Raw genomic sequence first — 12,344 nt, 5'->3', positions numbered from 1 at the left:
CGGAGCTTCTAGTGTGCTCAGGGCCGCTCTGACCCTGGTCTTGGCAGAGCAGACGGCTTAAGTTGACTTCATGGACGAAGACTACAATATCTGCACCAGAGAGATGAGATTTCCAAGTCCCAGGGCTGGGACTGCTAGTTTGGGCCCGCAGAAGGACATTCAGTCTGGAGCTTGAGCAGTAGATGCCCAGCCCCAGTCCCTCAGGTGAGACGGGCCTGCTCCCTGCTGGAGGCCGGCGCTGACCCCCTCTCCCCCTGTCCTGTCTCTTGCTCAGACACCATCTGGCTACACGTCCGGTCCCAAGGGCAGTGGACAAACAGGCTGTATGAGTCCTTCAAGACATCAGACCCTGTGGACTCCAAACGGCTGTCAAGGAGTTTGAGGATGAGAAGGAGCCAGAGGAAGCCCCAGGTAGGTTGCTTCAGGGGAGGAAGGGTCCACTGTGGAGTCAAACCCAGTGGGGACCGAGTTGCTGATGTTCTCAATGGTGAACATCAATCATTGAGCAACGGCTGTATACACTGGCTGGAAGGCAGCACAGGGGGCGAGGCAACTGTGGACAGTGTGATCCAACAGCCCACCCGCCCCAGGACCTCCCGAGTCCCAAGTCCTCCGTTAGAAGCCAGGTGGACAATAGAAAGAGAGGGGAGATTGAGATCGGAAAACCCCGCCTCCACGTCCCTGCTCCAGCACCTTGTGACTGCACGGCCTTGTATGTCCCTTCGCTTACTCGAACTTTAGCTTAGTCATCAATGGACTAACTGCAGGTGGTTCCCGTCCTTGGCCTCCCTTTCTCACGTGATGCTTTTTAAGGGCCAATGATGGAATGAATGCAGGGAAAGCCCTGAGCTAACGGGACCGCACGGTCCACGTGGACCATTCACCATCAGCATCAGCAGCATCAGCGGCAGCACTGTTATCTTTTGAGCCCTGATGAACCCACGAAGCTGACAAGTTGCCAGTGTCTGGAACGAATACTGACTCGGGGAGGTTTTGGAGGAGGGCAGCGAGATGACAGTGAGAATGGACAAAGGAGGCTAAGGCGCCTGAACCCACACCTAGTAGGCTGTACGGCTCAGTTGGGAGACATGTTAATGTGGGGAAGCCCCTGCTGAAGGTCAAAGGAAAAGCAGCCCCGGGCCTGGCTCAGCCCTGTCGTGCCCCTGTGGAATTTAAACTCCGAGGGGAGAAAAACCAGGCGGAATCCTGCCAGGCCAGATCACGAAGCCCTCTAGAAAGATGCCCAGAGCAAAGCTTTGGGAGATGAAGGGGTCAGTAGAAACAAGCAGAACGTTCTCTGTTCTTAATCAGGGGAACCTTTCTGAAGGAGGAAGCTGGCTTTGAAAACCGGGAGAGTCATGCACACCAGGAATCTGTGGGTAGATACGTTAAAGACTGTGTTTCTTTAGGACCTTAAGGTACCACCGCCATAGAATAGATTGGCATAATCTTTCTGGCAGGCAGTCTGGCCACATGTGTCAACATTTTAAATATGTGTACCCACAGGCCCAGCCATTCCATTTTCAGGGATTTGTCCTAAAAAGCTAATTGGGTAGCTGCACAGGAAGTACATTAATCACCTTGTTCCTGCATTTAGCAAATATTTATTGAGCACAGCACCTCCTGTTTTCCAAGTACTATTCTAGATGCTGGAGATAAATCCGTAAGCAACAGAGATGCAGTGCCTGCTTCCCTTCCAGAGGGAGAGGTAGACAATAAACAAACAAAATACAGACATAATGTGTCAGGTGATAATACGTGCCATGAAGAAAAATAAATCAGGGTAAAGGGACAGAGATGGGAAAGATGTTATCTTCTATATGGTGGTTGTTAATTAACACTAATGAGAAAATGGGGATAATCAAAATTGTCCAACACTAGGGATGTAGCTAAATAAATTACTGATCACCCTTATCACGGAATAGGAAGTTCCTTAAAAAAGATTATGTAAATGTACATGCATTAGCACGGAAAGCTAGTCAAGATGTAATGAGTGGAAAAGGCAGGTTACAAAGCAATATGTTTCATTTATGTAAAAGAGAGAGAGAGAGTAAAAGTCTGGAAGGACATAGAAAAAAGTGTTTAGAGAAGTGATTCCACTTTATTCAGGGTACTTTTTCACCTTATTCTTTATAGTTCTGTAACATGTGAATCTTTAAAAACTAACATGTATTGATTTCATGATTTAAATTTTTTTAAATGTTTATTTATTTTGAGAGAGAGAGAGAAAGAGCTTGAGCAGGGGAGGGGCAGAGAGAGAGGGCAAGAGAATCCCGAGCAGGCTCCACACTGTCAGCACAGAGCCTGACGTGGGGCTCGAACTCACGAACCCACGAGATCATGACCTGAGCCGAAATCAAGAGTTGGATGCTCAACCACCTGAGCCACCCAGGCACCCTAGTTTCATGATTTAAATAATAAAGCCATTTCCACTTCGAAACCAAACAGAGTTTTCAGTGCCAGCCCGTCCAGTCCGGAGCCGCGGTGCAGGGAGCTGTGGCCTCCAGCAAGGATGCCATCGTGGAGCTGACATCGTACAGGCCCAGGGGGACTCCACAGCATGGGGACCCAGACCCAGTGCCCACAGGGACAGAGGAATCGGCTCAGGCACAGCGGAGAACCACATCTGAGTGGGGTCTGGTAAGGCTCAGGAAGCTGGGGCTGGAGGCGGGAGAGCCGGCCTTTGTGTCCCCAGGGGTGGTGGATCCATGGACTCAGGAGAGAGGTCCTTAAGGGCAGCCACACGCACGAAGCCGTGCATATTATGTGGTGCTCCTGCAGCCAGGCATGTGCACACTGCCTTCCTAACTTCTGCCGTGTTCGCTCCTCACTGGGAATATTTCCTACCTGGTCTCTCTTCTCACACCCCAACATGACTTTAAACTTACTTGTATTTAAAAAACATTTTTTTTTTAATGTTTATTTAGTTTTGAGGGAGAGAGAGACTGAGTGTGATCAGGGGAGGGGCAGAGAGAGGGAGACACAGAATCCGAAGCAGGCTCCAGGCTCTGAGCTGTCAACACAGAGCCCGACGCGGGTCTCGCGCCCACAAGTGGCGAGATCATGACCTGAGCCGAAGTCGGACGCTTAACCGACTGAGCCACCCAGGTGTCCCGATAAACTTGCTTGCATTTAAAAGGACGCTGTAGATTGCTATCTTGAATGGTAAACTAGTATCGTGTGCCATAATCAGAAGGTAACTCTCAAAGTAAAATCAAGGAGCGCCTGGGTGGCTCAGTCGGTTGAGCGTCCGACTTCATCTCAGGTATGATCTCACAGTTCGTGGGTTTGAGCCCCGCGACGGCCTCTGTGCTGACAGCTCAGAGCCTGGAGCCTGCTTCGGATTCTGTGTCTCCCTCTCTCTGCCCCTTCCCCACTCACACTCTGTGTCTCTCTCAAAAAAACAAAAACATTAAGGAAAAAAAAAAATTAGGAAAAAAAAAGTAAAATCAATAAAAGCCGATCTTAATCAATTCTGGCCAGATGTTCCTGCCTGCTGATGCTCTGAGCCTGAAGCCACACTCTGCTGCTCTTTCTCCTTCTCTCTCTCTCTCTCTCTCTCTCTCTCATGCTCTTTCTCTTTCTTGCTTTAGTACAAGAAAAAGAAAGAGGTGGGCTTGGTAAGCATAGCACGTTAAAGATTACTAACCGCGATGTGGGCTTTCTCCTTGCAATTGGAAGGTTTAAAGACCACGGAAAGGAGAGTAGCTCTCGTCCAGGGTACCTCCTACACAAGTAGTTGAAGTCTGACACCGTGGGGGACACAGCATTCAGTGGCCCCCGGACAAAGAAGCAGCATGCTGTAGTGTGACGGGCACTGGACGGTCAGCAGGAGACCCAGGCTTGTTCCCTGAGCTTGTTCCCACTCTTAGACTGGGCTCCTTTTCTGTCAAGTGAGGCATTGCTCTGGGTAATTGTGAAGGTCACTCCTAACTCTGCCCTCCAGCAGCAGACAGGGAACTATCACAGGCCCCTATCGCCTGTTTTGGGGTGGGGGGGTGGGGGGGTTCTACTTCCTTCACCTTGTGGGAGGAAGTGCGCTGACCTCCCAAATCCGGTCTGTCATGTGCTCAGGCCTGGAGGAATCAGGCAGAGCAGACAGAAGAAGCCTCCTCCCTGCCCCCAGTGGCTCCCATCAGCAAGCCCAGGACAGGGTCCCAAGGGCAGAGTGGAGCCATGAGCCAGGCCAGCCACTGGCTTTTCTGCCTGGCGAAGCCGGGCAGAACTTCAAGAAGGAGCAGCTACTTTAGATGAGCTGGACTCTGGAAGATGCATAGGAATTTGCCAGCTGGGGAAGAGGAAAGGGTGTTGTTCTCAGCTGAGGGAAAAGAATGGTCAAGGCCAGGGGGTGTGTTTGGAGACGCGAAAGGTATAGTAGTGGCTGGAGATAGGGGGAGGGAGTGTTCTCCAGTCACCCACTGGAGCTGGTCTGTATTGGATCACAAGAGCCAACTGTTAGATTTTCAGGAGCTTTGAGAGCCGGTTCTTAGACACAGTCATTATGGTGGCCGCCGTGATGGCAGTGTTTCTACCAGAAATCTCCAGACGGAGTCAGGAGCGTGTTGTTGTTTTCTTTTCCTGAAGAGCCGGGTTACCGGCACACTCCATGCTCCCTGCCATGCTCGGGGCAGAAAAAGCAATTCCCCTTTTGTGAAGGTGCCCAGACTGGCAGAGGCCAGGATGCCTCTGAGAATCGCCTGACCCCTCCACTCCCAGAGACCCACAACTCTCTGCTCATCGCAGGTCTCCGAGATGTCCTCTGAGAACCATCTGTTTTGCAACATCAAGGTAGGAGGCTCCAGCAGGTGGACATGACCGAGAATCCCTGCCGCAACCAGAGGATATGAAGCCTCTGCCTGCAGGGAGGGCTTGCCGTGGCCCCGGGTACCCCAGTCCCTCAAGTCCCCAGGGCCTGACTTCCCGGTACCCAGAGAAGGGGATCGAACCCGTCCCCTTGCAGGTGCACATAGGGATGCTGGCTGGGTCCCACTCTCACCAGTTCTGCCTTCTAATATTCCAGGGCTCTCCCAGATTTGGGCTCCAGGCAGTGCAGTGGGAGCCACTTCGATCTGGGCTCCAGCCCGGGAGGTGACTGCCTGCATGTAAAAGGGAGATGCTGAAGCCTTGGGGTTCAGCTCTCCCCCATGCCTCCAGCCCTCCCCTCGAATGCCCTCCTGTTTGTTCACAGTGCTATATCGACGGCCCTTACGGAACCCCCACCCGCAGGATCTTTGCCTCTGAGCATGCGGTGCTCATCGGAGCAGGCATCGGCATCACCCCCTTCGCTTCCATCCTGCAGAGCATCATGTACAGGTGGGCGGGTGGGCTGCATCCCAGGACAGAGTCCAGAGACACTCTCCTCTCTCCTCTCTTCCCTCCCCCTTGCGCTTCCCTCCTCTCCTTTCACCCTTGTTTCTCTTTCCTCCCCTGCTCCCCCTCCCTCTCTCTTTTGGCTCTCATCCCTCCGCTTCCTCACAGGCTGGGCCCTGCCACCCCACCCTTTTCCCCTGCCCCCTGCACTGTTCTTTGGGGTCCTGAGAAGTCTTATACTCACCCCAAATTCAAAATCCCTCATCACCTCCCCCCAGGCACCAGAAGAGGAAGCACATCTGCCCCAGCTGCCAGCACTCCTGGATGGACAACGTCCAGGATGAGGACATGAAGCTCCACAAGGTGAGCGCCACCTCCTCCAGGCAGGCCTCTGGGCCCTGTGTCCCGGAAACCTCCCTGAACCACAGTGGGCTCTCTGCTGCAGATGAGGGGAAGGGACAGATGGCTCTCTCCCCTGCTTGGATCCACTGGTCCCTATGGTGCCTCCTGAGCGTCCAGGCCTTCCCCTGTCACTTCTGAGAGGCATTGCGGGCCCTGAAGATGGAATCCCACTAAAGACCTGGGAGCCCGAAAGTCAGGCACCTGGGATCCAGTTACAGCCATGATGTGTTTACCATTGCCTGGTGGTGGTTTTAAAAATGAAAACGTTTGCCTTTTGAAAATTCATTATTTTCTATAGACCACTGAAAAGAGTTTCTAAAAAATAATTAACTAATGTTCTGTTGGCTTCTTCCTAAGCTTCCTATTTCAGAACCCTGCTTGCTATAAACAAATAGATCATTACAGAAAACCCCGAGCCGGCAGTCAGGAACCTGGGTCCTGATCGCACGCTGCCCTGTGACCTGGGCAAGGTTCCTACCTCTGCAACCCTCAGTTTCCCCCTCCATTAAATGGGGGTGATAACGTGTGCCCTGCCGACCCCCAGGTGGTCGTCCCGCAGTGGGGACCACAGGTGTGAGCGTGCTGTGAGCAAGGCAGCACCAGCTCTGAGCAGAAGGGCCCCTCCCCCTAGGTGGACTTCATCTGGATCAATCGAGACCAGCGGTCTTTCGAGTGGTTTGTGAGCCTGCTGACCAAACTGGAGCTGGACCAGGCCGAGGAGACACGAGAGGGTAGGGGAAGGACGGGGCTGAGGAGCGTGGCAGCAGGGTGGCGGTTCAGGCTCAGGGTCTTTTTAAGAGCGTGTCTAGATTATTCCATTTCTATGCAAAATGGGGGAGAATGGGGGAGGATGACTCCCCCCCCCCGACTAAAATGTAACATTTGTGAAACCAAAAAAAGAGGAGAAAAATGTATTCATAATCCCATCAGGCTATGCACACGGTCTTTTAAAAAAGGACCTCCTGGGGCGCCTGGGTGGCTCAGTCCTTAAGCGTCCGACTTTGGCTCAGGTCATGATCTCATGGTTCGGGGGTTCAAGCTCAGAGCCTGGAGCCTGCTTCAGGTTCTGTGTCTCCCTCTCCCTGCCCCTCCCCCACTCACGTTCGGTCTGTCTCTCTCTCTCAAAAATAAACATTAAAAAAATATATTTAGAAAAATTTAAAAAGGACCCCCTGATATATTTTCTTATATTTTTAAAAGATATATATTTGTATGTTTGTTTGTTTATTTTGAGAAAGAGAGAGCATGAACGGGGTAGGGGCAGAGAGAGAGGGAGAGAAAGAGAATCCCAAGCAGGCTCTGCACTGTCAGTGCAAAGCCTGACGGTTTCGTTTTCCTTATGGAATAACTAACATGAGGAGGAATACCTTTAGATATGTTTCTAACTTTAGAAAACTGGCGGGTTTTTCTTACACTGGTTGAGGTCAGTGGAACCAGATTTTATTTGGCTGTTTAATTATCCTAGAGCTGCCATGAGCGAATTCAAATTCCTATGAAAAACAGTTTATAAGTTCAAGTACTCAGATGCAGTTTTCTATAAGAAATGCTTAAACAGACGAAGCTTACTACAACAAATATTCAAAGCCATAAAGCACAAGTCAACAGTGTTTGCCATGGAATCGGCAAACTTTAGAATGTTACAGTAAAGCTCTTCGCTCTTTCTTGTAAATAACAATTATAGCAAATATTTATAGAGCCTCGACTTTGCTCTAAATGCTTTTATGTATATTAATTCATTAGAAACTCACTTTTATGATGACGAGCTAGGGGGAAAGTTTAGATTTCATTTAAGTTTCCTGGTTACTGGTTTATAAATATTTGCCGTTTGCTTCTTCGTAATCTGTATAAACAAAGGGTAACAGCCAACCTGGTGCTCTGCGTTCTCGAAGCCCCTTGAGTCAACAACTTTATTACCTCACATTTCTTCCAAGGCTTCTCATTAACGGCAGCTGAAGCCCGCGACTTCTGATTTCGTCTTTAATTATTTACCAAGCTTTGAGTCCTAGAATTTGTGGTTCATCGTGTTTAGTTTCTGTAGCTTCGGCTTCGAACATTCTGTTTGGGTTTAATTTTTATTCTATCCTGTAATCGCTGTAGAATCCTGGGCATGGTATTGCCTTGCTTATGTTTCTCATGTGAAAAACAAAAAACAAAACAAAAAAAAAACATGGATACAACTAGCGCCTACCCCATAGGGCTGCTGGGAGGATAAAAAAGGAAAACTCGGGCCAAGCTGGCTATGTGCATACGTGACATCCCTCATGACCTTGTAACCTGAGACCACTTAATCAGACTGCGCGTTTGTACGTTACCAGATACGGGAGACAAAGAAGTAGCAACTACATAAAAAACCACGCCCCATGGCGTTCGGGGCTCAGGTGCAAACCCAAGTGAGCTGTGCCGGCACCAGTAAAGTTACCTCCTGGAAAGAAAAGCTTCAGCGTCACCACTAACAGCAGCATTTAATGGCTGTATAACGAATGATCCAGTTAACGGTTTGCCATGCTTCGGCTACTAGACACTATATTTATTCCTGATGCTCCACTATATATATCTATCTATATATATATATTCTATATATATATAGATATATAGATATAGATATAGATATATATAATTAGTGGAGCGTATATATATATGTATATGTATATATATGTATATGTATATATGTATATGTATATATGTGTGTGTATATATATATATATATATATTTAAAGCTGCAATTAATATGTGTGTGCACATAGTTCAAGTGTTTCCTTAAGAGAGTGTCCCAGAAACAGCCTGACTGTCTCCTACACGACTGTTTGGAGAGGATGAAAACCATGTCAGGTCATTCTCCAGAGCCCCTTCTTCTCCCTCCCACCATGGTGTCGCTCCCCCTTACCCCTCGCAGGGGGATGGGGAGTCTCAGGGAGGGGGGAAGAAGGGTCGGGGCTCTCTCAGATGAGCGTCCCCTATGGTACATCTTCTTCCCTCCCACACCACCCAGCCCTACTCAACTGGAGTGATATGTGAAATAAAATGTGGAATCTCTCCTAGGGCCATTTGCATTTTAACAGTGACTGAGACCTTGAGCCAAAGGAAAAGCAGGCTAATGGTATATCTCGCAAGACAGTAGACAGCCAGCCGGCATGGTGTGAAACCTTTAGTCTTGGGAGAGAAGGATGAAGTGATCATCAGCTTGTGGACCCAGCGTCCTAAATCGGGGCCTGTCATTAGCTTGGACTAACGCACAGGTGGAAGGCATCATTCGCCAGCCTTTTCCCCATCGTGGCACTCTTGGGAAATGAGAACATTTGTACGCCATGTCGGGGGAAACGGAGGAAGGTGCTTGAGCCCAGAGGTGCCCACCAGGGATCTCCAGTTGCCCTGAGAGCTCAAGGGATCGGTGTCTCAGCAAACCTGTCCTGTTGCAGGCACTGAGCTGTGGGCACTCACCAGTGTCCAGGCAGGTCCAGGCCAAACTCTGCCCTGTCCCTCCTGTCCTCTGGCTCCCCTTTCTGGGGTGCTGTTCTCATCCCATCATGCCCTGCTCCAACACCCACTCCCTTCCCCCTTTTGCTGGCTGGGAATTCAAGCCCCTTCACCTTCTGGTCTCAGTGGGTGCCCAGTCCCATCTCGCGTTTGCTCCCATTCAAGGATCCTGTGTTCCAGGCAGGCAGTCACATCATGCCCCACAAACACCACATCTGTTCGGGCCTCTCATCCTCGGCTCACCTGGTCCCCCTTCTTAGGATGCCCTCTATTCATCCCCTCCCCCCACCTTGGAATCTTGGTCCTCTCTCAAGACCTATCCCAGCACCACCCCCCACCCCCCACCCCCGCCGCCCAACCCTCTCAGGAAGCGGCTCAGTCTGCCCCATCCATTTCCTGTAGACCAGTAGCATTTGCCACTCATATAACCCTTGACCTTTTGTTCTCAGTTACATTTCCAGGTGTGCCTGGCCTGTGTCCCCAAGCAGACTAAGCAGACACCATGAGGCAGGAAAGGGCATGAGCTCAGAGCCCAAGGACTGCTGTGCTGTGCTGTCCTGGGATTCATTTCCCCATCTACTCCTGGGGTGGCTGTGGGGCGCACATCAGAGAGTGGATGGACAGTCACTTGTGTAGGCCATGCACAGAGTAGGCTCCACTCCAGCAGTGGACCACCTTTCCTTTCTAAAGCACTGGTCCCTTGGAGGTCACGGGCGAGCGCAGTGGGCTGAAGGTGTGAGTTCAGAGCACTCTTGGTCTCTATCCAAGCCCCAGGACTAGGGGCTGGTGTCCTACCCTGTCCTCATCACGGGCGCGAGCTCCTCAGTGCCACCTTCTCCCCCTGCCACACAGGCCCCTTCCTGGAGCTGCATATGTACATGACCTCTGCACTGGGCAAGAATGACATGAAGGCCATTGGCCTGCAGATGGCCCTCGACCTCCTGGCCAAGAAGGAGAAGAAGGACTCCATCACGGGCCTCCAGACACGCACCCAGCCTGGGCGGCCTGACTGGAGGAAGGTAAAGGCCAGCGAGGGCCCCACAGCCTGCAGGGCCCAGTGGGGCTGAGAGCCTAAGACAGTGGCTGGGAGATTAGGGCCGGGAAGCTAGGGACCAAGCATGGCCAGCATTCAGAGTCCAACCAGGATCCCAGAGCCAGAAAGGGAGGCAGGGGACCTACGTTCTGGTGCCATCACTAGCTTACCTTGTGTTATTAGCCTCACTTTCCCCATCTGTTCAGAGACGTTAGCCTATATGACCTCCTAGGCCTCCCCCAGCCCTAACTCCCTATGAAGGGAGGCTCAGAAGGCCTGAGAAGACAAGGGTCTTGGAGAAGTAGCACCATGTCTTACTGTTTCTGGTACAAATGGAAAAGAATGAGACCCAAAGGCACAGACATTTACGGTCTTTCTATTTGATTTCTCAGATTGGTTTTCAGATTTTTCCTGCTGAGTACTTTCCAATCAGGTGCAGAGTTTGCATGAGGTGCCAGAAGGGACTGCTTTTCAAAGTGCTGGAGACAATTGTCCCCAGTGAGGGAGCAGGACGCTGCCGGTGCTTGGCCACCCAAGAGGACTTTCAGCAGTGGCCTCCTTAAGCAGAATGTGGGGTGGGGAAGGGTCCTCACTGGGGGAAAAGCTGGACTTTAGGAAAGAGACATTTCAATGGAGGCATGTGACCAGGGGAGAACTAGTGTGAGGTCTGAGCAGTCGGGGTTCAGCATGCTCTGGGGTTGCCCTCCAGCCCTGCAGTCTCCCCGCAGGCACGCTCTGGGAGTGGAAGAACTGGGTCGTTCCGGCCCAGCCCCTTCCTGGGGTCTGGGTCAGGCTGGGGGGTGAGCAAATGGCCCCTAAATTAATGGCTGCACGTTGGACTCTGCTCTGAAGCCACGCGGCTGTGCCTTGGATTTCCTCGTGGGGACAGAAGGCCATCCCGCCCCACCATTATGTTGTCAGCACCAGGTGGGTGGGTACCTGAGCAGGTCCACAGGCCTACTCTCCCTCCCTCTCTCCTAACCCCGTGTGGGCTCCAGGTGTTCCAGAAAGTGGCTGCTGAGAAGAAGGGCAAGGTGCAGGTCTTCTTCTGTGGCTCCCCAGCTCTGGCCAAGGTGCTCAAGGGCCATTGTGAGCACTTCAGCTTCAGATTCTTCCAAGAGAACTTCTAGCCTCACCTCTGCCAAACTCACCCCGCCAGCCGATTTGATCACATTGCTTCTGTGCCCCGCAGGGGCCAGCCTCAGAGGGCCTGCCTAGTCCTGCTCCACACCCGGCACAGGAGGGCCCAGGGGCAGATGGACTTCCTTCAGCACCCAGGGGACAGGGCAGTGGCCTGCGCGGGGGCCGCTGTGCATTCTGGGATTGCTGAGAAACTGATCAGACCCAAGGTGCCGCGGAGGGGGGTGCAGAGGGCGCTTGCCAGGCGACTGCTCCTCCCAAAGTCCTCCGAGGAAGCCTTCCCCTACAACAAGTGGTCCCAGACCTGCCTAATCAGCACAGTCATTCAGGATTTTATCCCAACAGTTTCTTATGAAAATTTTCAAACATACAGACAGCTAAACGGATCGTACAGTGAACGGGGTTACCCACTTGCTGGATTCCTCTGTTAACATGCCGCTGTATTTGCTTTACTGCATATTATCCGTCTGCCCCGTTCTGTCTCCACCCATCAATGCATCTTGTCTTTTGGATGCACTTCAAAGCACGCTTTGCTGTTCAGAGGAGCTTTCTTTCCACGCAGACTCCTGGGCCCCACTCCCAGAAATTCTGATTGCGAAGTTCTGGGGATGAGACCTGGAAGGCATATTTTATTACAAATCCATTCATTCCCTTAGGAAGAGATAAGCAGCTTATTTCCACTTCTCTCTAGGTCACTGTCTCCCCATCTGTGTGCCTTTGCCGTCCCCCGCCTTTCTCTCCCTGCCTCTCTCTACCTCTCCCCTGCGTGTGTCCCTCCGTGCCCCTCCCTTGTTCCACATGTCAGTTTCTCCCTTCTCTCCATGCATGGAGTCATTAGAGAAATAGGAAGGTGACAGTCTGGGGGGGGGGGGGGGGCGGGGGACATGGCAAGGCTGCGTGCCTGGACACTGGGTAGGTGGCTCCCAGAGGCTCAGTTCAGACATGGCCCAGTGGTGTAGCCCTGGGAACCCCTCTGAGTCGGATT

The 12,344-nt window shown here is 51.7% G+C and overlaps 1 protein-coding gene across 1 annotated transcript in view; it reads left to right on the top strand.

The window, feature by feature from the left end:
• NOX5 (NADPH oxidase 5) overlaps positions 1-11,676 on the top strand; it is a 34,119-nt gene extending 22,443 nt beyond the window's left edge. Inside the window, exons 10-16 of the mRNA XM_047861782.1 lie at positions 275-411; positions 4,744-4,788; positions 5,189-5,313; positions 5,589-5,673; positions 6,344-6,443; positions 10,039-10,205; positions 11,218-11,676. Of these exons, the coding sequence (XP_047717738.1) occupies positions 275-411; positions 4,744-4,788; positions 5,189-5,313; positions 5,589-5,673; positions 6,344-6,443; positions 10,039-10,205; positions 11,218-11,349 (791 nt within the window). The 3' untranslated portion in view covers positions 11,350-11,676. The remainder of the gene's footprint in view (positions 1-274; positions 412-4,743; positions 4,789-5,188; positions 5,314-5,588; positions 5,674-6,343; positions 6,444-10,038; positions 10,206-11,217) is intronic.
• The last annotated feature ends 668 nt before the right edge of the window (positions 11,677-12,344 follow it).

Source organism: Prionailurus viverrinus, chromosome B3, assembly GCF_022837055.1.
Source record: "Prionailurus viverrinus isolate Anna chromosome B3, UM_Priviv_1.0, whole genome shotgun sequence".
Classification (NCBI taxonomy): domain Eukaryota; kingdom Metazoa; phylum Chordata; class Mammalia; order Carnivora; family Felidae; genus Prionailurus; species Prionailurus viverrinus.
This window is presented reverse-complemented; position numbering and strand designations above follow the sequence as displayed.